General features: G+C 36.4%; 1 protein-coding gene across 1 annotated transcript in view; it reads right to left on the reverse strand.

Moving 5' to 3' along the window:
• The window catches only part of CSRNP3 (cysteine and serine rich nuclear protein 3), a 160,695-nt gene that overhangs the window by 114,813 nt on the left and 18,371 nt on the right, over nt 1–27,511 (reverse strand). The window contains exon 2 of the mRNA XM_059704237.1: nt 21,154–21,240. Coding sequence (XP_059560220.1) covers nt 21,154–21,166 — 13 coding nt within the window. The 5' untranslated portion in view covers nt 21,167–21,240. The remainder of the gene's footprint in view (nt 1–21,153; nt 21,241–27,511) is intronic.

The following is a 27,511-nucleotide window of genomic DNA, read 5'->3' on the forward strand; positions in this document are numbered from 1 at the left end:
GTTAAGCATTGCAAGGAGATAAAGAGAATGCCTTGCCCAGAAGTAGAGCAAAGAATGAGAACATAGGTATTAATTATGCTTCCCACAGAATTAAGATCATGCAAAAATGAAGTTTTCTAAGTAAAAGACTTCTAACTAGAGAATGCGATGAGCATTATAAGCTTCTGTCTTGGAGAGAGTATCAACGTATCCAGTGTTGTTTACACGAATGGAAATGTTAAACACTGGCCTACAAACTAAAAATTAAAACACTCCTAGTACACTGAGTTTAACAATAAAGGCAGGGAGTAATTTGCCAGGGCAAGCCACTGAAGCAAATAATATAAACGAGTTCAACAGCTTATTCAATGCTGTTTAGAACAAAAAGAGAAAGAGAACTGGTTGCCAGCCAACACCTGACCTCAGTGAGACAATGCACTTGCTCTCCAGGAATAGCAATAGGTGGAGGCTGGAACAGGAGAGTATTGTAATGTAACATTGTTTTGGAGGATGGTCTACAGGTCAGTTACTTCCGGCATTTCATCCTTTGGGTTGACTGGCATATCACCAGCAGCTCTGATCTCTTTAAGTTTAGGAATGAGGCTTTACCTGTGGATTTAGTCTGATTCCCAGCACTTCTAGTTTCAAGTCAAGAAAGTTTCTTACCATTTGCTCCAGCATAAACTCTAACAGACATTCCTAACCAGGAATCAGTCTCACATAAAAACCAAAAGAGCCTAGGTACATATTAAATTCATGTTTAAAATTTATGCCATTTTTATACCAACTATTACCATTGCGACTGCCTACTTCTTACTTACAGTCAACCAAATTGCTAGGAGGCAACCACTTGGAGTGCCATATAAATTCACAATAGTTCAAGCAAGAAGGTCATATAAAGACAGGTGTCAAAAATATTAAAATTATCATCAAAATGCCGTTATTAAGCATCTGATTATACGTTAGCTCTGTAAGTCATGCTGTAACTTATACTATACAGCAACTTTTTTGTCTTCTTGGAGTTCTCATTGAAAGACAAGCTATGAAAAATGCTCAAAATACACAAGCCTTAGGGGAAAATCATCAGATCTTGAACAAACAGGTGAGGTTTTTGTATAATGTCAGGTGAAATGTCAGCTTACTCAGGAGTGAGAGAGAAGTGGGTATGTACATGATGAGGGAAAAATTCAAGTAGGTTATCCATGAAAATTCAGTGTCCTAGTAGAACAGGGTGAAAGAAAAATGAATTCTTGTCTATTTCTGCTTCTCTCTATCAAGGAAGGCATGTTGGACTTAACATCAAGCCAGAGTAAAAACTGTGCCTATTGATCTGTCAGTTTTACTGAAAATACTTGGAGAAAATGCTTTAAGTAATCAAAACATTCTATCATAGCACGATAAATGTAAATATACTATGGAGTTAAATGCAAAAATTTCATAAATTTTATTTTTTTCTCTCTTTTTTTAAAAAATTTACCTTTATTGTTGTAAGATACTCCCTGTTTCCCCCATTGACCCCCTCTACCCCACTGTTGTGCTCCTCCCTCTGCCCCCAGCCTTCACTGCACTATTGCCTGTGTCCATATGCATATAAATTATTTGGTTAAACACCCCCCCCCTGCTTCCCTCTGAGATTCATTAGTCTGTTCCATGCTTCCATGTCTGAAAATGGATAAGACTCCAAAAAAATTGCATTTTGTCATGGTTGCTTAAATAACACCTCACCTTGCTCATGATCATGTTTGTTGCAGTCCATCATTAAGAACATTTTTTAAAAATAAATTTTTATTGATTTCAGAGAGCAAGGGAGAGGGAGTGAGAGATAGAAATATCAATGATGAGAGAGAATCATTAATTAGCTGCCTCCTGCACGCCCCACTCTAGGGACCGAGCCCTCAATTTTGGCATGTGCCCTTGACCGGAATGGAACCTGGGACTCTTCAGTCTGCAGGCTGATGCTCTATCCACTGAGCCAAACCAGCTAGGGCAAGAACATTTCTTCACCAAATTTGGGGAAAACCCTAAATATATTTGGGTTATTATAAAGTAAGAAGTGATAGAAATGTTATACAGAGCAGTTTCTGCTGTTTCATAAACTAGCAAGGCAGGTACCTAGCAATGGTGACAGACACCAGATCCTTCACAAATGAGGAGTATGTCCCTAAAATAATATTCACAATTGTATTGTCACATTCCAGAAAATGTGTCAAGACGCAATGCAAAGAGAAACCACTTCATTATTCTTTAATTAAGGGGAGGGGGACACTTCAACTGAAGCATAAGCATTGGATTATCTATTTCTATCCATGGAGATAATTATAAAAAAAAATGAGAACAATGTCAAGACAAGATATTAAAGAGGATGCCACTGAAAATGTCAATGATCCATTTCAAAAGCAATTTCACAAACTGGCTCTTTACGACTATATGGGTTCTTGAGTTCTTTCTCTTTTTCTATTCTTTTTGGTTCAGCCTTTCCCTTCCCCCCTTCCTCCAACATGTGTGATTGCAGAGGAGAGGAGGGTGGGTGAGGTGGAAGACAGTATAGGGAGGATGAATGGTGATGGGAAAAAATAAAATAAAAGAAGAAGAAGAAAAAAGAATATATGGAAATAATGAATGCCTAGGTATGCCCTTTCTTCCTTAAGAGTCATGAAAGAAGAGATAGAATGGAAATGGGGACAGTGGGCAAGTAGCAGAGAACACAGAGATAACTATTTTATGAATATGGGAAAATAGAGGCAGCTAATACCATCTTCAAAGAAGCAAGAATACTAGTTGGAATCCAAGAGCCTTAAAATGGCCTGTCCCACTTTTCTCCTACTGGTTTTGGGTGAAATTGCACAATTAGAGGCAGGATGGTATATGATGATAATAATAATAGAAGAAATTAAGCAATGCACCATGGGACTCCAAAATAGGAAGAGCTTAATTAACTAGATGTCTCTCAGGGCTGTTTGTATTTATAGACATTCCTATAGTAGCGAATGAAAGTTTCTGTCTTCTGAAGGAATTGTAGCCACCGTGACAGCGGGGAATATTGCTAGGGCAGTAGGTCCTTGCTAATAATGCTAAAGATAAAGGTCAACTCCATCCTCTTCCTTTATCCTCGAACATTCTAGTTCTGCTTTTCTTACTCCTTTTCAGGAGCCGAAGGGGGGGGGGGAGATCTGTAGTTTCCTCAAGGCAGAAGCTATTTCTTCTTCACTTAGAATTCTCAGTGCCTGTGCCCATGGGAGGTAATAAGTGCTTTCTGAATTGAATGTATCAAAAATAAGAATGGGAGGCAAACAGCAGTTCTAGGTCATAAATTTAATTAAGGCGAGGGAAGGAAACTCTAACATCAATCGGAAGAGAAGAAAACAGAAAGGGGAGGGCGGAGAAAAGGAAAAGCAAAAGAAAGAAGTGAGGAAACATTAAGAGGCCACAGAAAAGGGAGTTCTGAGTGAATAACATCACGATTATTGCTTTTGAGGCACCATAAGTGAAATGTTAAAAAAACAAAACAAACAGCAACCTATGAGTTCCCTAAGAGGAGGTGCTGCATGCTGAATAATTGCAAAGACTTCATAACAAATGAGTTTAAAGTTAGTAATAATTTTTTCCTCACATTTACACTTCTAATGCTGACAGAAAGTATTGATTATTGATAATAAAAGTCTTTCTTACAGCTACTCATAAAACAACCTTGATATGAAAGAGCAGATAAATGCCATTCATTATATATCTAGGATCCAGGGATACTCTCACTGGGGAAAATGCAAGGTGAGGTTCCTGGCATTAGGGCCTTGGGGTCCCCTGTTGTTTAGTCTCTGAATGTATTTGCCATGTGGCCAACAAATCCCTAAAGCTGAGTGTTCCTGGGGTCAGGGTCTGTAGAACCTCAGTGAGTAGCTTCTTTCCCCCTTGCCTGTTCCCTTCGCCACACACATGACAGAGCAGCATGGCGTTGAATGGGTCAGTAGCATCGAGCTTGTTAGTCCCATCCTTCTCTCCTGACATTTGAAGCAGTTGATTTATCTTCTGCCGTGGGCAGCAGAGACAGCAACGCCACGTGGAAAATAGAGATAGAGCCTGCCGTGGATGGTTCTTTGGGAGAGTCCATTGAGACAGAGGGAGGAAAGGGAAGGCAGAGTTCCCTGTTTGGTTGTCTGGGTTATATATCCTGTTTCCCATCTCCCTTCTGGGGCTACCATACAACATGGAAACAAAAACAATGGCTATAACCAGTGTAGCAACTCATGGTCCTATAGCAAATCTTCATACAGATTGCTTAATATTGTCATACTATTTATTCGCTCTATAATTGAAAAACTATTTAAAATCCTGTACTCCGGTGACTGAACATTTAATGTGTCGGTCCAATCACTGTCCTACATGAAAGCACTATGTATCTGTAGCGGATCATGGTTAAATGTAACTTTCCAAGGAATGAGCCGATGCTGCCAGAATCTACATCTGTAGCTGTGCTTCTGTGGCAATGGCCGAGCTCAAATAATCTCACCCATGGTTCTGTTCACTGAACTGACCTGAAGGGCTTAATGCATGTTGAACATTAAATACTCTACAAATGCTAAGTGTAATTTCATAAACACCTAGAAAAAAACAACGAAGTCTTAAAGACAGTTATTATCTGTTTTTCACCTGATGAAACTAATACTTTAGGTGACAAGTATGGTTTTCGTGTGTTCATTGGATGCTGGCAGGCTCCCTGTCAGATGGAATCATGTGAAACAATACTCAGCTGAAACTTAGGGAGACATTGTGGAAATCAGCATCAGTTGGCTCTTAGGGAAGAAGTAAAATGCATATTCAGATGCACTTTGAAGGAAACTGTGTAATCATGATTACTAATGAACATGAGTAATGTGAGGTCAAATGAATTTGCATTCTAAAACTTTGAAGCTGTCTGTCCTAAACTAACATTAGAACAACAATACCACCACCATTTAACAGGCTAGAATATATGACACTTTGCATTTAAATGGACAAATGCTCAGAAAGGTTGCTGACATACTTGGTTAAGATTTAATTAAAACGAATTTTGGAAGCATACTATTGGCACACACATGTGCGGATACCCTGGAGTTCCAAACTAGATTGCCATTTTCGTCACCAGTGTTAACATGAGAAAATCAATTTAAAGTAAAGCCAGGGACCTATGGATGAGTGAACCTCTGATTTAACATACAAACTTTTGTGTGCATTTTTCTGAGGAGTCATAGTTTCATAGGAAACAGAAACTTTCAAATGTTACCAATTCTGGTGATGTCTAGACTGACTAAATATATCACTAAATCAACTGCCTAAATATATGTCATTCTGTCAGCTTCTCATGTGGGTTTATAACATCAGCCTCACCACACTCAATTCAAAGCCTCTCATCTGGTGGGTGCTTCGTATATGTTTGCTATTGATAATAATGACAATGGTCCAAGCCATGATCTCATTTTCTAGACTATGGTCCTTTCTTTACTGTCAAGTTTGTCTGTAAGCCAGCAAGGTTTTAATTCTCTCTCATCTTGGCAATAAACCTGTCATTGTAATCAGGTCAGACATAAACATTTCCAAGGCTAGCATACAAATGTCTTCTCTTGCATGCAAGCTTGCCTCATTCTTGATTCTCTCCTTCATGACAGGAAGACCATCTTGTATATCATCTGTCCATTTGCAGACCAAATGGTCTACAAGGACAGGGCATCTACATTTTGCCAAGTTTATTTTGCAAACCAGTGTCTGGTTCAAGATTAAGGCAGAGATAACAAATTTTTCTTCTCAACAGCAAGAGAAATATACTTTTTCTTACTTTTCAAACAGATTATTATAGATTTTTAAAATGTGAATCAGAACAATAGATATCTAAAGCACTTAGAATAGACCTGATCCCCAGAGTAAAACTATCCAAACATGTTTCTCTGCTTATGTCTATGAAAAATATGTGCCTAAATATTTAAGTGTTTTTCTTCTTCCTAAGGATGTTAGATTTTTAAAAATTTACTTATATTTCTAAAAATGAATTTTTTCATTTAAATTAAAAAAACCTCAAAAATACCAAAGAGACATAATCCAATGAGTGTTTACAATTTGAACCATATTATATATCATTATTCTTACTGTATCAATAGCCAAACTATGCCTTAGGTGTAAATATAGAAAAATGGTGTCTTAACCAATATTTTTAATAGAATATTTTAGTGTTTTGGGTGTCTACAGTTTAGCTTTTAACTACGTGTCATATATGCTTGCTCTAATAATTTAAATGTTATGAAAACATGGGTTTAGAATATTAGAAACACACCATAATCCCACCCCAAAATGGATAGTTACCCTTACCAGCTTGGTATACATTAGCAATATACTAATGTATTATTATTTTAACTAGTGGCCTGGTGCACAAATTTGTGCACATTAAAAGGAAATTAATTAGCAGAAATATTTTAATATCACTATTTGCCCTTTATCTATAATAGAAGTGTCAACCAAGTTCACAATTGGCAATGACAGATCGAAACACATGGTGCGTTCTGGCACCAGCGAGAACTTTATATGTAGCGCAATTGCATGAGTCAACTTAGCCTTTTATATATATAGAATAAACTTGCTTAATTAGACCTGCTTTCTGATTTAGCAAAACTTTCTCCACCCCAGTGAAGCACCCCAACTTCTCTTTCAGGTAATTGTCAGCAACACAGCAGTAAATATCAACACAAAGCAGATTATTATTGTAGAGCACGCAGGGAGAACAAAGGGTAAAATATGTAACTGCAGCAGTGTTTGACTATAGTCTGTGCAGTGAGAAAACCTGAAGTCATTTTCAAGTTCCACCATTTCTTACTTCTTTTCAGTTGGGTCAAGTTTTTAAGCTTTCTAAATCTCTGTTTTCCAGCTAATGAAAAGAAAATAGGGTTCCACTGAGTCTCCTATCTACCTATTCTAGGACTTCTGTGAGGATCAAATGAGATGAGGCATGGGAAAAGACTTCACAGACAATTGGTTAAAGTGTAAAATGTTTCTACCTGGCTATAAAGCAAGTTGTGTTCCTGGGCTGAAGAAACTCCAAGGAGGCTAGTCGCTAAGGAGAAGAAGCTGGACGTTACTATGTGATGTCATTACCTGGCGCCAACAGAAACCATTTCCGGGCTGGGCTGGGCTGGACTGTGGGCTGAATTTTGTGCTATGGGGTCTCAGCAGCGTTGGCTGCGATTTGGTGGGCTGTCGCTTTGGGGTGTTGGCAGGGCCTGTGTCCCACTTGGGGGAAGCCGGGTGTTGCTTTGTGGGTGCCAGTTCCATGGTGCCATTTCTCTGTAAATGGCCAGTGTGTCACAGAAGCTCCTGAGGTGAGCTTCTGCCTTCTGGTGGTCAGGGTGCATTATAGCAACCGGTTGGATGGACACTTAGAATATTAGCCTTTTATATATATAGATAATATGCGACAGTTTTTAACAGAAAAATAAAAATATTTTGTCACCTTCTTTTTCATTTGATATTTATTTGATGCCTTTCCATGTCAGTGTCTGTTAGAACTATCTCATTCCAGATTGCCTTTTTCATCATTAAAGAGCATTATGATGTTCCATTATATGGATTTACTATAAGTTATTAAACTAATTCCTACTGACATAGTCTTTGGAAGGCTTCTGATTTTTCTTTACTCTCAATTAATCAGGGAACATCCTTTATTCAACTATATCAGTGTTTCTGTAGAACAGCTTCAGAGAGATAGAAGATTCAAAGGAATTAATACTTTAATAAATATTGCCAAGTACCACCCTTAAAGCATTGCAAAGAATTTACATGTCTATAATATATAAGAAAATAGTATATAAGAAAATCTGCCCTATGTACTTGTCAAGGTTTTTAAAATCATGCAAAAACAACTTTTTAAAGCTGGGGCAACAGACTCAGATGCCTTCAGGGCCAGACAGATGACAAAATAAGTTAAATAGGCTAGAGTAAGAAAGTGAGCAGTAGAAATTCAGCAAATGTAATTTAAAAAAAGAAACAACTACGATATCTAAACAAAATATATCTTCAGCTTTCAGGCAGCCAGTTTTCAGGCCTTGTCTAAATGTAAAACATTCTTCAATTTTAAAACACAGATGTTCCTTTACCAGGAAAAGCAGTACAACCTTTGATGAGATACTTATTTTTATTACATACATCTTATTATCACCTTATTTTCTTACTTTATATATTTTTCAAATTCTACAGTTATGAGAAGAATCATTCTTGCCTAGATTTAGGATGCATTGTATGTTGTATTGATTTTATTAACACAAATCTATAATAGGTATGTTGAAAACAACAAAAATATTGTCTACTATTTTACCTATTTATAAACACAAATTTCTAACTTATCTTTAGTGTAAAGGCTTTTATTTTAAACACTAGTGGCCTGGTGCATGGATTCGTGCACATTGAAAGGGAATCTGGTGCACGTGAACCAGATTCGGGGCTGACAGGGCCCCAGCAGCAAGCTAACCTACCAGTCGGAGCATCTGCTCCCTGGTAGTCATTGCACATCATAGCTATCATTCAAACAGTTGAATGGTCTCACGGGTGGGCAGGGGGGGGAGGTGTGTGTCCCTCAGCCTAGCCTGCACCCTCTCCAATTTGGGACCCCTCTCAAAATCCAGGACTGCTGGCTCCCAACTGCTTGCCTGCCTGCCTGTCTGATTGCCCCTAACTGCTTCTGCATGTCAGCCTGATCACCCCCTAACCACTCCCCTGCTGGCCTGATTGACGCCTAACTGCTCCCCTGCCGGCCTGATTGCCTCTAACTGCCCTCCCCTCCAGGCTTGGTCACCCCCAACTGCCCTCCCTGCAGGCCCAGTTACCCCTGACTACCCTCCCTTGCAGGACTGGCTTCCCCCAGCTGCCCTCCCCTGCTGGCCTGATAGCCCACAACTGCCCTCCCCTGCAGGCCATCTTGTGCCCACATGGAGGCGGCCATCTTTGACCACATGGGGGTAGCCATCTTGTGTGTTGGAGTGATGGTCAATTTGCATATTGCTCTTTTATTAGATAGGATAGATAATATTATTTAATACTCTTATTATTCACATATCAGTAACAGAGAAATAGAAATGGAATATTACCTGTTCTGAATAGAAGCGATAATCTGCTAAACTTTATATTTAACCTGGTAAGACAGACTTGAGAAGAAAAAAGAAATTCCATTATTTTAGCTTGACAAAAAACAGAAGAGGCAAATTCTAGCTTCTTTTTGGTAACTGTAGTTATCATGTGTCTGTGAGAAAGGATGAAGGCCATGGAGAAAATTGGTGCAGCTCTTATTTTTCTAGTCCCACTGCATCGATAAACCTCTAGAAGTTTCAATACATGAAACACAATGTGAGTGTGAGGCAGCTTGGCTCCTGTTAGCACTCGCTGTGCCCTTTAACCTCTGAGACTGTCAAGTGGAGATGGCTAAGTAAGGGATTCCCGTTGCTATGGACAGCACTAAAAAAATCTAGTTTAAAGCAGAATAGTTCCTCAGTCAGCCTTAGATGAGGGCGATGATAATTAAGAAGGAGAGTTTGGAAATGAGCCAAACTATGATGGCCAAATAAAATATATCTTTTCTTATATTATGTTATATTATTCATATATTGTACTTTTGTATTGTTGACTTTTTTATGCCATATTTCTGTATTTAAAGGACTAAAAAATAAAATATCTAGAAATAAAATAAAGCATAAAATAGCAGCCAACTTTTAAACAATTAATAATTTATATTGTATTTAACAAAAAGATAAAGTCACCACCACTGCTGGATGTAGAAGAAATGGTTATATGAATATTGACAATTGGAAATCAAACCTATGTTAAAGACAATTCCTAAGTGTTTGTGTTCAAATCATATCATATTATCCTGTTTTGAAAAATCATTTTGATAAATACAATAACTTTAATACTAAGAGATAGTTAAAGGTGTTCTGAAGTAGGTTCCATCTGTTAGTTTTATTTTTTCTTAATATATCAGGCCATATGAGAAATATCTCATAGCATATATTCATTTCTTTAGATTCTTAAAAGCAATCATGAGAAAAATAACATTGTTCAGGAAATGTATGCTTTCGAGTAGGACAAAATTGTCCAAAAGTAACACAAATTTTTAGATGCTTATATTTGGCTTGATATTAAAAGCCTAAAGAAACAGCTAAATTAAAATACGCTCTGCTTAAAATAAAGGGCAGAAAAATATTGAGCTATAATAATTTATACGCAAAGAAATCCAAAAGAGCCTCCTAATTCATCATGCTCATAACATTAAAAAAAAACTAATTAGAAAAGGAAAATGTTTTCCATCATCCGGTGATATTTTTAGCTATATACTTTCAACTTTACCCTAAAAACAACACAAAAACAGCTTGGAAAAATTTTATTTATTCCATTTGTATATCTATCTTTCCTTATTAAAATCATAAATATGACTTTTTATATTTTTTCTATATTCTTTGTCTGAAATTATAGATGACTGGAACGAACTATAATTTTATTAAAAGTAGAAGAGTCATTCTCTATAAAATAATCCAAGTTATTTGAATGGAATTCTACTGGTTTAGACCTCTGGCCCTTCTATTAGATTGGTAGTGGAACTAATTGACAGATATCCCAAAGCTATATAAATTGGGCAGCTTCTTGTGAAGAGAATTTTTAGAGGACTTGCAAGTTATGAGCTTTTAGAATTGAGGTCAACAAACATACTCTATCATCAAAATTTCATTAGCTTTGAAAATGTATACTCCCTTTTGTAAATCTCATAGATCTTCTACTTTATGACAATGTTGCATTTTTAGCTACCTTTGGGAAACTATAGTATGCATCTGTTCTTATTCCTCACCATTTAAAACCATTAGTAATCATGAATGTTACTTTAGTATAAACTTCTCCTCCATTCCTTTCTCTCAAATTCCCTCTAACTCTCATACACATTGAGTTTAATAAATGAGAGAAAGGTATTTTTCACCATAATTCAAATTTTAAATCATTTCACAACTAACTTCATAAAGGTGGGTAGGAGTTTAATAAAGTTTAATCTCAGTTAAGTTCAGCAAAGTGATATGCCATATTCTTGCTCCTTTGAAACCTCAGTGTGATGGTCTTCAGCTATTTTAAATTATACATTTCACCAGTAACAAAGTGTTTTTGCATGCACGTCACTACTACATATGTATATATATATATATATATATATATATATATATATATATATATATATATATTACTGTACAAATTATCTAAATTATGTGAACACTTAAACATAGAAGTTAGAAATGATGAAGAAACATAAATATAAATACTATGCTTCTCAAAAGATATCTTTGCTTATCCCACAGGTTTTATGCATTATATTTTGGAGGTCTCTGGTCTTAAGGGAAGGTTAACATGCAAATAGATAATTTGAATAAAGTGATCAATTATCTCATAGATAGTAAATACAAGATGGTAAAATCTGAAAAAAGCTCAGAAAAGACTTTCTGGAGGGGGCTCTAAACCTTTCAATATAAAGAGAGATTTGATTTTGGGTGGTGAACACAATACAATACACAGATGATGTATTACAGAATTGTATACTTGAAACCTGTTTAATTTTATTATTTATCAATGTCATCCCAATAAATTTAATATTTTTTAAAAAAATTAAAAATAAAGAGGGTTTAATGAAGCAAATAAAAGGTAGGGAAGGATGAAAAGAAGAGCATTTCAACCAGAAAAAACATCTATGTAAAAGCACAAAGTTATGAAACCAAGATGTGTTTTCAGGAAATTTAGAGACTACTTGAAAACACCAAGAAGGCAATAAATTAAATCTACACCTTACTACCCAGGCTTAACCACTTTTTTATGCATCTACACACACATATTCATTAAATAATCACCCCTTCCTTCTATACATATACATGATTTAATAGCATCACACTGTGAAAGCTGTTCTGTAAGTAAAACGGGAGGCTATAAAATAGCTTTGAGAGTATGCTGCTGGAATTCCCTTATTTTAACTATCTCAGATTGTTACTTTGAATAGATTTTATTGTTGTTGTTAATCCTCACTTGAGGATATTTCCCCCATTGATTTAGAAAGAGTGGAAGGGAGGGTGTGGGTGGGGAGAGAGGGAGAAACATTAATGTGAGAGAGACACATCGATTGGTTGCCTCCTGCAAGGCACCAGGACGGAGCTAGGGATTGAACCTGCAACCTGTAACCCAGGTACATGCCCTTGACCAGGAGTCAAACCTGTGACTCTTCAGAGTGGGCTGACATTCTATCCACTGAGCAACACTGGCCAGGGCCTGAATAGATTTCTAATGACTTAATTATTTTTTATGTCATAGTCATGCAGAAGTTTCCCATTTTCATTGTTTTACATTTCAAATAAACATCTTTGTACACATAGCTTTGTGTTCATTAACTGATTATTTCATTAAGGTTTTAAAGATTTGGAACCCTTAGGTCAAAGGATATACAAAGAGTAAGGTTATTTGATACACAATGACAAGTGGCTTTCTAGAAAAGTTAAACCAAATTACCTGCATATCCTTATAGTATGACATGTTTTATCTTCCCACTTCTTCATCAACATTGAACATCTATACTAATAAAAGGTTAATATGCTAAATAGACCAGGCATCCTTCCAGACAAAGCCACAGTGGCAGGGGCTGAGGCAGAGGTGGTTAGATGCGATCAGGCTGTGAAGGGGGAGCAGTTAGGGGGCGATCAGGCTGGCAGAGGTGGTTAGGGGAGATCTGGCCAGCAGGGGAGCAGTTAGGGGCATCAGGCTTGCAGGCAGAGGTGGTTAGGGGTGATCAGGCAGGCAGGCAGGTGAGCAGTTAGGAGCCAGCGGTTCTGGATTGTGAGAGGGCCTAAACCGGCAGTTGGACAGCCCCCAAGGGGTCCTGGATTGGAGATGGTGCAGGCTGGATTGAAGGACTCCCACCCCATGCACAAATTTTGTGCACTGGGCCTCTAGTATTTATGATAATAATCCACATGTGAGTGTTGACAGTGGGCCAGTCTTTGTGTCTACTTTATTAATAAAGTATCTCAACATTAGAGAGTTTAAACAGTTTGTCTGAATCCTCATAGAGAATTGGAGAATGAACTAAAAGTTCAGTCTAACCTTAAAAATGATGCTCTTTGTCAGTATGCTATTTCCCCAAGTTTTATATGTTTATATGACTAATAGAGGCCCGATGCATGAAATTTGTCCATTGGGCCTGGCCCTCACAGCCACAGTGGCTTGCTTTGGTCCTTGCAGCCCCAGCTTCATCCGGAAGGTCATCCAGAAGGTTGTTTGGCTGTCTGGTCTAATTAGCATATTGTGCTTTTATTATTATAGATTACATATCAAATATTTTTGATTACTAGTTATGTTGAGTATTTTCTTTCAGGTTTAGAGGTCACCAGAAACTCTTTCATAAGAAGTTACCATAAGGCCTAACCACAGAAGTGTATATTTTCTTAGTGATATCTAATATTCTATATTTTAATAATCTTGACCACTTTTATCTTACATATGCAATGAATATTTTCTCAAGTGTCTTTTCTTATTTAAGTTGAATTTGGAGCACTTTTAATATACATCAATTTTCCAATTGAAATCCCAACAAGATTTTTTGGAGATATCACCAAGCTGATTCTAAAATTTATAAGACAAGGCAAAGGAATTAGAATAACAAAGCAATTTTTAAAAAGAAGAGGATGCACACTATTATCTCAAAACTTACTCTAAAGCTATAGTAATCAAGGTAGTGTGATAATGGGAAAAAGTAGAGGCCAGAAATAGACCACATCAACATGACTCATTTTTGACAAAGGTGCCGAGGCAATTTTTATGAAGAGAAGATAATCTTTTAAAAATAGTGATGGAACAATTGGATGTCTGTATGCAAAATATTGAACTTCATTCTCTTACCTTATACAAAGATGTACTCAAAATGAATCATACCTAAATGTAAAATATAAAATTAAACATGTAGAAGAAAAATAGGTGAAAAATTTGTGACCTTGAGGAGTTAAGCAAAAAGCTGTTAGATACAACATGAAAACCAATAGCCATCAGAGAAATAATTTGATAAATATGACTTCATCTTACTCTGTGAAAATGACCAAGAGGACAAAAAACAAGCCACAGATGGGAAAGAAAATGTTTGCAAATTGCACATCTCCCAAAAGATTTTTATCCAGAATATTTATAAAGAACTCATAAAACTCAACAACGTAAAACAACTCAGTAAAAAATTTGGAAAAATAAAATACACAAAGAATAGCTCTTAAAACTCAACAAAAATTTAAAAATGGGTGAAAGGCACCTCATCAAAGAACATACACAGATGGAAAATGAGCATAAGTAAAGACATTCCACATCATACGTCATCTGGAAAATGAAAATTAAACAATGAGATGCTACCACACACTGATTACAATGGCCCAAGTCCAAAACACTGATAACACCACGTGCTGGAGAGAAGGTGGAGCAAGAGGAACTCCTATTCATTGCCAGTGGGAATGCAAAATGGTACAGGCACTGTGGAAGACATTTGGTGATTTTTTACAAAACTAAAAATAATCTGACATATGACTTACCAATGGCACTCTTTGGTAGTCACTAAAAGGAATTGAACACTTATCTCCATGTGAAAACTGTACATAAACGTTTCTAGAATTTTTATTCATAATTGCCAAGACTTAAAGCTACCAAGATGTTCTTCAGTAGATGAATGGATAAATAAAGTGTGGCACATCCAGACAATGAAATATTTTTCAGCACTACACAAAATGGACTATCAACCTACAAAAAGACATGGAGCAACCAATGCATATAACTAATTGAAAGAAGCCAATCTGAGAAGGTTATCCTATATAATAAAGAGATAATATGCAAATGGTCATCACGCCCTTGCACCCTCGCGCCAGGGCCGGGGGACCTAAGGCCATGCCCCCCCACCCTGGTGTCAGGGCCAGCGGATCTGAGGCTGGACTGGGGGAACCTGTGGCCATGCCCCTCACCTGGCGCCAGAGCGGGGGACTTGAGGCTGTGCCCCTGCCCGGCGGGGCTTGATGGGGGTGGGGCCGGCTGGGTCTGTGTCTCGTGCAATTTCGAGGCACGCGTGGGTGGGTGCGGACTTGACTCTGGGTCTCATGGCATGCCCCAGACTCTGACAGGAAGGAGACTTTCATAAACATTTTACTAATTTTCTTTCATCCCTGACACTTCTATTATAGAGAAAGGGCAAATAGCAATATTAAAATGTTTCCTCTAATTAATTCCTTTTTAATGTGCACGAATTTTGTGCACTGGTCCACTAGTATACTATATGGTTCTAAGTATATAACATTTTGGAAAAGGCAACACTAGAGAAACAATAAAAAGAGCAGTGGTTGCCAGCACGTAGGGTGTATAAAGGAGGGTTGAATAGGTAGAGCACAAAGGATTTTTAAGGCAGTCTAAATACTCTGTATAATATACTACAATGACGGATACATGTCATTATACATTTGTCTAAACCCACAGAATGTACAACACCAAGAGTGAATCCTCAGTAAACTCTGATGTGTCACTGTATGTCATACATTGTAACAAATATACTCCTCTGGTGGGGGGTATTGGTAACGAGGGAAGATATGCATATGTGTGGGTGGGGAATAGATATCTGTACTTCTCACTTTTGTACTGTAATATGTACATCTTAGCTTAATTGAAGAAGAGGGTTGGAGTCATTCCATCTATGTTAACAATAAAGTCGTAAGAGTGGCTCTACTTGACAAGGAAGAGCAGGGAAAATAGATGAGCAATAAGCTTAGGGTAGATCTCTCAGAAGTCATTTGAGTAAAAGAACTTTTGTGGGCACATTATTTGGCTTACAGAGTATTGTTTTCAATTTGCTGTCTCCACTCATTTATATTACCTATTGCCACCTCATCGTATTTGAGTTTGTGATTCGTGACTTTCTGAAAGGACAGAGAAAGAAGAGCCTGTGGAAGAGGCCTTTACAAAAGGGTGTACAAGGTGTGAAGCCAGCCTAGAGGAAGGGGTGGCACAACAGCCTGGGGAGTGAAAGAAGAAAAATGAAGTTAACAGTGTCAAATACCCCTGAGAGAGCCAGTCAAGATAAGGACTGTGGGTCATCTGTGCCTTTAGAGAGAGCATGCTCTGTTAAATGGGGTTAGAAATCAGATCACACTATGCTGAGGGGGTGACTGAATTTTAGAAACTGGAGATAATGCTTGCAGATTGCATTGGAGACTTTGAATGGGTTGGAGAGGAGAGAGATTGAATGGTAGAGGCGGTGAAATCCAGAGGAGAGAGAGGTCAGCTGGTTTTTGTTTGCCAATTTCCTCTTTTGGATAGAAGTTTGAACAATGTGTACAGGTTGAAGGAAATGGGCTAGCAAAGAAGGAAAAGTTGAAGATAAAGGATAGAAAGAAAAATAACTAATGGCAAAAGCCTCGGCATCAGGAAGAGGGAATAAAATCAAACACAGCCTTTGTCTTCAATAGCAGGAAGGGCACCTGATCCTTTAAGATTAGAGGAAAGAAAGTAAGAATGTTGTTAGATGTAGCCATTTGATACTGGAGAGGATTGCAAGGATGCACAAATGGTTTCCACACAATGACCTCAATTTTCTTTTTAAAATAGCAGGTGCACTGAGAGCGAAAGGGAGAGACTATATGGCTTAAGTGGAGTGATAAACTTTTGAAATAGTGGCTGACCACAGTCAGAGGGAAAGGATTAGTGAATGTTATTGAGAGGCTAACTCAGATTAGAGAACCTTAAGTCTGCAGGCTGGTATATTTTGCTCCTGTAGCATTCAATGTGCCTGGATATGAAAAAGAGAAGATTCACTATAGTTTGGATTCAAGGTTGAATGTATAATGTAAGAAAGGACAGGCTGTAGAAATGTAAAGGCTCATGCCCAAGCTAAATTCCAAGCAAGACTTGGAGAACATAGAAAGATCTCAAAGAAAACCTGAGAGAAAAAAGATTTAATTTTATTTGTAACCTAACACCATTCCTGACCTAATCTCATGTTTTTATTTTTAGTCCTTTTCCCTAATCCTTTTTCAAACTGATTTTATATTCACTCTTCTTATTTTGTAAGACACATTTTAGATACAAGGTCAGGTATAAGCAAATAAAAGACAACTAAAAACACAGATGGTCAGACAGATGTCAGTTTTCATTTAACAAGGGAGGCTGGAACTTAAAGCATCTCAGATGAGTTTTAATTGAGAGGAAGATGCTGGGGGTGGTTAGGAGGATTTGTGGTTGATGTGGAGTAGACATTTATTGAGGTTGTGGGAGTTAGGCTTTAACGTGGTTCTCATCCTGAGATAATTTTGTCCTGAAGGGACATTGGGCCATGTCTGGAACGATTCTGGGGAGAGTGGAGTAGTACTGGCGTGTAGTGCCAGGGATGCTGCTGCACACCCTACAGTGTTGGACAGCCCCTACAGGATTATCTGACCAAAATATCAGTAGTGCTCAGTTCGAGAACCTTGGTTTAGATACATTATAAACATGATAGAAGGATGAGAATGGCCATAAATCATCCGGAGAACCATTGAAAAAGGTAGAGAAGGAGGAACTATCCAGAGCATCACCATGCCAGGTGATGTGAGGTTCAAAGATACCTATTTGTGGGTGATGGCTTGTGAGAGAATGGAAGATTCATTGTTTGCAAAAGTTTATGGTATTGTGACACAAATTCACAAATTATTCCTGAGGCTAGCGTTTTGTAAAGCAAATAGAGGGAGGATGAAACAAGGGCACTTCAGGGAAAGCATATGCTTTTGTTTCAGTTGCCCTTAAACAAGAGTTCCTAGTCCTTTTCTTCAAAGTTTCCAGATGAATGCATTAATTTTGGTTTAGAAGAAATCTAGCTCTGCCATAGCGGCATGACTTGAGAAGTTTTCTTTTTCTCCATAACTCTCCTCCACATCCCTGTGTTTCTCATTTTTTAGTTTATTTTGGTTTTCCCTAAATAGACACTACTTCTTATGGTCAACCATACAGAGCTGACCATTTCTTTTGCTACAACATGCAACAAACACTCTCTGCTTTGGTTTAATTAATACAGGCCCTCTAAACAATGGTAAGCTTGACTTTATAATCCTTTTAATACTCCAATACTGGACATTTATTTTTTTAGATAATATACTATTTAGAATGTCTGACTTCTGAAAGATTGAAGGCATTTCAATATTGAGACCTCCTAATCCAAATTGTGTTTATTTGGATGACTAGATATTTCTTTTTCATTGACTTATTAACAGTGGAAAAATAATTGATTTAACTATTTTTTTCTGCTACCAGATTGGCTAAATTTTTCAATTCTAGTCAAAACTGAATGACTTTTAAGATAATATCAATTTATATGGTGGGTTTATCTATTGGCTGCAAAACAGCAGGGTTTTCTGGGCCATAAACATCTCCAGACTCCTGTACTCAGCACCCAGTGTTTCATAGAACAATTTCAACCAGATGATCATAAAAAGAAACTTGATAACTCATTTGTTGATGATCATAAACAGATTGCTATGCTTTAATTTCCAAATCTCCATATATCTTCTAGTAAACCTAGTATATAAAGGAAGACATATGTCCTTAAAAAAATTAGTGTACCATGTGAATAAGGTAGTATAAATAATTCCTTTCTGTTTTCAATCCAATTACTTAGTGCTCTCTTAACATAAGACTAATGATAAAACAAAAACAAAGAAGAGAAAAACTCCTAGCACCATGTATCATCTGTATGTATTGTCAGAATGATCCTTAACTATTTTAGGTTTATAATATTTATTCAATTAAAACAAATGAATCAATTCCGTCCCCCACCCCTACACAGAAGAATAACTATAGTCTTTAACCTCTTTGCATGTGAATGGACTAACCCAGATTCAATTGTATATTTCTTTATTTCAAAAATGTTGACAATATTTCATGTACATGTAGTAAACGTATTATCACTTTTAAAATATGTATTTTCTTTATGGTGAAATTGAGAAAGACACACACTAGTTATTGTACATGTATTAGCAACATTCATCTTAACAAATGATGATGAAGAAAACATACCAATCCTATATAATAAAAGGGTAATATGCAAATTGACCGAATGGTGAAATGACTGGTTGCTATGACATGCACTGACCACCAGGGGCAGATGCTCAATGCAGGAGCTGCCCCCTGGTGGTCAGTTCATCCCACAGGGGGAACGCCGCTCAGCCAGAAGCCAGCTCATGGCTGTCAAGTGCAGCAGCAATGGGGGGGGGGGCTCTCTCACCTCTGTAGTAGTGCTAAGGATGTCTGACTGCTGGCTTAGGCCTATTCCTCATGGGGAACAGGCCTAAGCCTTCAATCAGACATCCCCTGAGGGCTCCCGGACTGGGAGAGGGCGCAGGCTGGCTGAGGAACCTACCCCCACCCCACGCCCAGTGCACGGATATTGTGCACCAGGCCTCTAGTAGGTGTTATATTTCATCACACTTGTTTTTAGTTGTCATTATGCAGACAAAAGTAATATCTATTTCTTTTGTGTAAATTCTGCAGTATTAAATCATTAGGCTTATTTTAAAATTCCACCCCTTCCTATACTCTATATTCCCTTTCCTGTTTTCTATTTCTTCATAGCACTATCACCATCTAACATAATACATAACTAACTTTGTTGTTGTTGTTTTGCTTATGTGTATCCACCCCTTAGAATGTAATTTCCTCTAAGGCAATGATATTGGTATATTTTATTCAATGCTGTTGCTCCCTTGCACACAGTAGGCACTTGATGGATACTTGTTGAATGATTGTGGTTATATAAATTAATACAACCACTTGTCTAATGGCACAATTTCAGCAAGGGGTGTCTTCAGTGACTTTTCACAAAAAAATTTTACTATTTTTAATTAGTTGACTTGCTTTAACTTCTTAAGATAGCACCTTTTTAAAAGGTTTTCGTGAGAAGCACAGTGCTGTGTAATTCTGTTTCAGGTAGAGTTTAGGCTCCCACTCAGACAAGATAACATAAGATAACATAAGATAAATAAAATAAAAAAGAAAGTCAGTTAGGTGTGGCTTATAATAGAGCAAAACTCCCATTGGTATAAACTCTCAATATTTTAGCCTACTAAAAGCCATACTGTAAAATAATGTATAATCCCCAACTCATTCCCATTGGGTTTTAGAATTCATAGAATACTTTTATATCTAGCTTGTCCTTTTAATTATGTGTTTCTCGTGTTAATAATAAAACTTGTCTGAGTAACATATGGTTGGACAATTCTTGAGAACAAAAACCATATCTTACTCATTTTGAAACAACCAAACACTTAGCCCATTGCCTTGCATATGGTAAGTTCCAGACAAATGTGAATGAATACATCTTTGGATCAGTGATGAAAGATACAGACACTGAAAAGAAGCTTGACCAAAGCAATCAAAATCAAAGGTCATCAATGTTTTCATTTAAAATTATGAAAATTTTGATATTGAGTCCCACAGTATAAAGAAGTCAGAAATCATCCACTTTCTCAAGCCATCCATTAGAATGAACCATTTTAACCTAAATGATAATCCAAACTTACAAATGAATATTTTTATTAGTGTATTATTATTATTATAAGCTGCTTAATAAGGGAAGGCTTATTTTGGTTTTCCTCTTCAGACACATGACTCTAAACAGCTTTGAAAAGATCCTTAAATATTCTTTTGCTCATTTATATTGTCATTTTGTTGCAGGCACATGTCCAACAAAAGAACAATTTTTTTGGCTGTACTGAGGGAAAGCCATGGAATCTGATTCAAAGAATTTTAGAAGGATTGATGATTAGCTATTTTTAAACAATATGTGTGTGTTTTAGCCAAAGATACATTAGAAAGGTAAAATTTGCTATATAGGTGCAGATTTCTTAACAAATAAGTGAAGCAAATTATAATGTGGTTCTCTACTAAAACAGTATTTTCTTTTAACCATCCCTAATTGCACAAATAATACATTTATGGTATAAAGGGAATTTTTTAAATCTTAAAGAGATTTTGTTAAAAATATGTATTTTAAATAAGGACATTTTCCTTATTATATAATTACATGTTAGCAATAACAACTTAGAACAGTTACACAATTATATCTCAGATCCGTAAGAACATGAAAATAATAATGTATGAACTGCTAACCTTGAGATCTCATGAATGCCAGTATCTTCCTGAAGATTATGCCTCTGAAGACATTTTTTCAGTCTGTTGATATATCCTTATTTTTTCCTTAAAAAAGGAGATTTGTTTTAATATGTTATATTTTCAAACAGTAAAGCTTACTACAAAGTGTAAATATGACCTAGAGAAAATCAATAGAAATCTTGGAATATAAATAAGGCATTAAATATAGTGTGGAATAATTGTACTACACATAATTTAGTGCAGAAAGAATATCCACTCTAGAAGAATGCAGTAAATTTCTAATAATTTACAACCATTTTCATTCATTTACTTACCTGTTATTTAATCAAATATTTCTATGAACAAAAAGTTAAAGTCCTTCTATCTTACTAATCGGTATTACACTAGATTTAAGTCTCTAGAAGAGTCATATCTTGAAACACACGAAAATCAAGGAAAATTAACCAAAATGTTACAGCTATATAGGTGATGATAATAACAATGAATATTTATTATATTTTTGGGGGGATTACTTAAGGAATTTAATTCTAAAATTAACTGAAATATTTGTATATTCAGGTTTTAAGATAACTTAGACTTTAATAACATAATTTAAACACAAAATTCTTTAACATAAACACGATTTAAGAAAAATCCTGTTTTTTAAAATTGCAGTGCCATAATTCACAATGATTAATGCAAATATTTAAAGAGGTGATAAAATCCTGGTAGTAATTATACACTTTTACTTTCCCAGATTAAAATGTATATAATCAGTTTTTCTTAAGAATTAATAAACTTTCCATTCTAATATGTTAGGTCATGTCCATATGCAATGTAAAAATTTTCCTTAAAAATGATGTAGAGAACCTTGGAAAATGTGGTTCATTTATTGTCTTTCTACAATACTCAGAGATGAACTATCACAGATCATAGCCAATACCAATAGCTGGTGTAGGAATACCATAAATCGATTACTTAAATGAAGAAATAGGCTCAGTAAGCAACTTATACTGATGTCAGCTTTATTCTTTTATAGCTTAAAACTCTTGAGAACATTACCCTCAAATGATGGCATGTAAAGACCACTGAAGCAATACCTTATATCACCTATTGCACTCACTTTGAAGAATAGTTTAGCATATAACTTTTCTGCCTTCTCTGTTAATGATACATATCATGAGATTGCAAGTCAAGCAATTAAAAATCAATGAACTAGCATGCTAATAGATCTCTACCTTCTCATGTGTCCATTAAATACAAACTTTAAAATATTATTTGCAAAATCACAACAAAATACTAAAGATAAATTACATACTGCATTACATATGTCTACCAATGTCATTTATAATCTGAAACCATTTCTTGTTAATGAAAATTAATTCTATTATTTAAATATCATTTTCACCTGCTGAGATATCATTTAAAATTTTATCCCTTCAAAATAATTTTTTGCTGCTATAAAAATATGGGGAAATTGCTACTAGTTCAATTTCCCTATGTTACAAATAAGGAGACTTACTACTACATATCTGTGACATGTAGCTAAATCTCAAGAAAGAAATTAAGATTTTTTATTATCTACTTTTAAAATTAAAATAAAAAATAATTGTATTTTACCACCAAATAAATATTTTATTTAGGCATTTAAGGTAGTCTATTGAGAAAAGCAAAAATATTGAGAAATCTAGTGATCTAAATTTACATACCTCTAATTAGCCTGTAATTTACACAGAGGCCAAGGAACCGTTGGTGTTAGGAAAAAGGGATTCGAACTCTGACCTGTTGGAAGGTCAAAGACATAAAAATGTATCTGATGGACAGAGCTGACCCTAACTGAGGCCAGTGAAGCCCCCAGGTGGGAGTTCATCACAAAGGAAGAAGAATTCTGAAAGAACATGTCATAGTCAATGCAAAGTTCCAAGTATTGGGGAAGTGAGGATCGACGCTAGTACTTGGCACAATGTATAGTAGTTGATGCTGGAAACCATTTCAACCCAGCACCTTGGTTCTGTGAATGTAACTCAGAGGCATTGGCTGTGTGAAACTGTGTGAGGAAGTTCTGCGTACACATGTGAGAAAGAGAATTTGAAGAGTTGTGGTGCTAAGATATCTAGGTCATTAGCACTTGCTCTGAGACCCAGGCAACTCTGGAGAGGTATAATCCCCAGATCTAAGGGCTTTTCCTTTTCCTTTACAAGCCTTTTGGGCACATCAGTGGAGAATTACACAGGATTGGTGGAAACTGTCATTTTCCTAGAAACCCATGTTTATGGGGTGGTCCCAAGCTGAGTTGGATATCCCCAGCATAGCCTATTATATCATTACTTGAGTGGGACCCTGGTCCTGTGGATCGTCTCAACAGTGACAAGTGATATCTGGGACAGATTTGTGGATATATATTACCATCCCAGATACTATGAAAAATATTCAAGGAGGGTGACATTTATAAAATACTAAAAACATGTACAGTAATGTAAATGTAATGTTATTCGTCCTCACAAATTTTTTTGTGCTCATCAAAAGAACCCCAGTTTCTGATTATGAATTCTATGAAAAAGAAAACATACACGAACCTGTGTTATCATTTAGAAATGTCCATCTAACACTTATGGTTCGTATCTGGTCTTTTCTGCTATCTGGGTTCAAATGAGAAATTCCCTGAAAACCAGTTTTTCACTTTTAGAAATTCCTGCAATATTGCGGGGCTAGAGAGAGAGAGGTGAACATCACTTCTTGCTCCAGGCCCCTTGGCTTCCTGGTTGCCCCTGGACATTACTGCAAATCACCCTTAGTCCCAGCAGCCATGCACAATGGCAAGGGTCAAGTCACTCTTCCATGTTTATCAACATTGTCTCCAAAGAGCACCGTTAGTAGGTCAGTGTTGGTATATCTTAATCAATAGTCATGCTAGACTTCACTGAGGTCATTAAAGGTCACATCAGCCATGAGTGAGCTATAACTTCAGCTGTGTTGTTTTTAATGGATGATTCAATGATTAACCCTAAGGAAATATAACTTGTTTGAAACACTCCTATCTTCTTCCTGTCTTTAGTGTTTTGTTTTGTTTTCCTGACAAATGCTGGGGTTTTGAGTATAAACTTGTTACAGAATCACAGAATTTGAGGGTCCCCACCCCAGCTGATCACTTCTACATGTCTGGACATGGCTCACATCAGTCTATGAACGTAACTGAAGAAATGTGAAATTGCTGTTCAGTGTTTCTAAAGTGGTGAGAAGATTTTTAAGTTCAGTATAATAGTTTAATTGCATTTGTTACTGCATCTCAAACTATAATGTTGCATCATTGCTATGCCTGCAACCAGCAAAAGCATCATTCACTCTGAAGGACAGCTTCCTGGCTAAAGCAAAGGACTTAGAGCAAACAAATCTAGCAGGAAAGATGAATCTGAAATGTAAAGTCTGACCCTATTTTTTAAGGGAATAAAACCCACTGACAATCATACTGATTCTATTTAGAATTATTTCATTAGTAACAATTCCATTCCAATTTCATACCTTCATACATGCTGAAGTGCAGTCATCAAAAATATATGCAGCAATCAATTTATTTATTTAACAAACAAAAAATGAATTTCCATTTTTTCCTAACATGTGTTGAACTATAGTAAAAGTGTCACATGACCCAAAAAGTTTCTAAAATGATGGTAGTACTTAGTCATCCTATTTCAGTAAGTGGACAGGAGTTATTAAAACAAATTAAACCCAGTCCTCCTTAGGCTATTTATATATCAGGTGGTCACATGCTGTTCTTCCACTCAATCAGCTGTGCTGGAAACTGCAAAAAATTCTCCAAAATTGTTCAGATATATCTCTGTAAAGGCATACGAAAAGACTTCACTGGGAATTTGCAAGAATTTTAGATGTAAGTTTAAGTAAAAATGTAAAAACCCAAAGAAACATATAATTTATCAAGAAATGGTAAATTAGCAAGACTGGACCAAGAAGAGGTACAAACTTGCCTAGACAGAGTATCCTAAAAGGATTGAAAAGTGTTTGAACATCGAAAGAACAAACAGGATCAGCAGGGGGCAGGGAAGCTTTTAATAACTTTTGCAACAATGGTCTCCAAATTGTTTAGATCATACACTTTGCCAACAAAAAAGCTTCTTGACTTCTACACATTTTTCACTCATGCTGCTCATTGTCACACTTCCCCACTTACTCAATTTAGGGCCCATCATTCAGCATGGTAGTCTCTCCTTTACATATACAATCACCTCCGAGGCCTTTCTCTCTCTTCAAATCAGTCTGACAAAAATAAAATAACCTAGTTAAGTTCAGCTATCTTCCTTTTATGAACCTACTCCTAGTAGCTGAACAGATGATTACAACTAGAGAAAATGTAGACTATGGCATTACTGGCATAACTACTGATAATATGATAAAGACCTTTAAGTGCGTCCCTGATCATCTTATCATATCTCTCTTAATTCATACTTCAACTCTATGATACTACTAAAAGAGGCATCTGTGCTTCTTTTCCACTCTTTAACATTTCTTCCCATCTCCTCTCTCTCTGTTTATGACATTGCTTCTAAAAAAAAATTTAAGAACCATGATTCAATTTTGTCTTCTCACCACTATAGCCTACATATCCTTGATATTTCTACCCCTGTAGTCAACCTTCAATCCTGTTGTAAAGGCGAAACTGTTCTCTCCAACCTAAGGTCAACCCTTTCCCTGAAGCCTTGGATTCCATTTTTTCTCACCAATTTTAGGTCTTTGTTACTTCAATAATCCCCTTTCTCTCCTACATTGTCATTTTTTCCCCCTTCATATTACTGGATAATTCCCATCTGTCTGAAAATATATTGTAATGTCTCCCAACTTAAAAAAAAATTCCTTTATATCAATTCCCTATCTCACTTTCACCTTATTTCTCCACTGTACTTTATAGCAACTTTCTAAAAGAGAGCATTCTCCATTCCCCAGATAAAATTCTATGTTGAACTCCCCCAAATTAGATTTCATTTTCACAGCTCCACTGAAATAGTACTATCAAGGTCAGAGGTAAAATTGGATATTGCCAAATCCAATGGTAAATTTTTAGTCTTTATCTTCCTTAATGTCTCAAGAGAGTTTGACACAATCACATTCATTTTCTTGAAATATTTCTTTTCCTTGCTTCTAGGATTCCGTACAGGAGGTAAGCTTGTCTGCTACCTCATTTGCTGCCCTTTCTCAATCTCCTTGCCTAATTTCTTCCCCTCTTACTAACCTCTAAATCCTGAGGTCTGAGACTTCTCTGACTTTTCCTAGGAAAGCAGATCTTATGTCTTTTAATAGCACCATTTATTTATGAGTCCCAAATTTAGATCGCTAATCTGAACCTCTTCTCTGAGCTTTATATTCTTTTTTTCTTTTAGATTTTTTACTGATTTTTAGAGAGGAAGGAAGAGAGAGGGAGAGAAAGAAACACCCTGGTGAGAACAGAACATTGGTCAGCTGCCTCCTACACACCCCAACAGGGGTTGAGTCCACAACCTAGGTGTGTGCTCTGACTGGGAATTGAACCAGCCACCTGTCCTGCATAGGACAACACCCAATTAACTGAGCCACACCAGCCAGGGCACCTGAGCGCTATATTCGTATCTTCACTGCCTACATTACAGCTCCATTTGAATGGTTATTAAGCTTTACAAGCTTAATATATCAAAACAAAATAATAATAATAATAATGAAAAGAGGGAAGGTAAGATGGAAGGAAAGTAGGAAGGAAGGAAATAACATGCTCTAGAATTTCTCTTCTAACTCAGTCTTTCCCATTTTAGTTAATGGCATCATTGCTTACCCAATGACTCATATTAAAAACCTAGCTCAGTGATGGTGAACCTATGACATGCGTGTCAGAGGTGACCCGTGAACTCATTTTTTTTGGTTGATTTTTCTTTGTTAAGTGGCATTTAAATAAATAAAATAAATATCAAAAATATAAGTCTTTGTTTTACTATGGTTGCAAATATCAAAAAATTTCTATATGTGACACGGCACCAGAGTTAAGTTAGGGTTTTTCAAAATGCTGACATGCCGAGCTCAAAAGGTTCACCATCACTGATCTAGCTCCTTGAGAGATGGCTTATTCTAGGATTGCAGCAGGATAAATACCAGATGAACCTGTAGCATCTTACAGTGACGGAAAGTAAGAAGGGAAAAAAACATAGGTATTGTCATGTCAAAAGGACCCAAGAACTGACCTGAAAATACTCTCAATAGTCAAAGCTGGAATAATCTAAACAATAAAATTAATGATAGTATTAGATTATAACCCAAAGAATCAATATAAATATTCATGAGTCTATACTGATATAAATAAATGACCGAATAAGTAATTAAGAGATAAGCAACAAAGCTT

The sequence above is a fragment of the Myotis daubentonii genome, chromosome 7, assembly GCF_963259705.1.
Source record: "Myotis daubentonii chromosome 7, mMyoDau2.1, whole genome shotgun sequence".
Classification (NCBI taxonomy): domain Eukaryota; kingdom Metazoa; phylum Chordata; class Mammalia; order Chiroptera; family Vespertilionidae; genus Myotis; species Myotis daubentonii.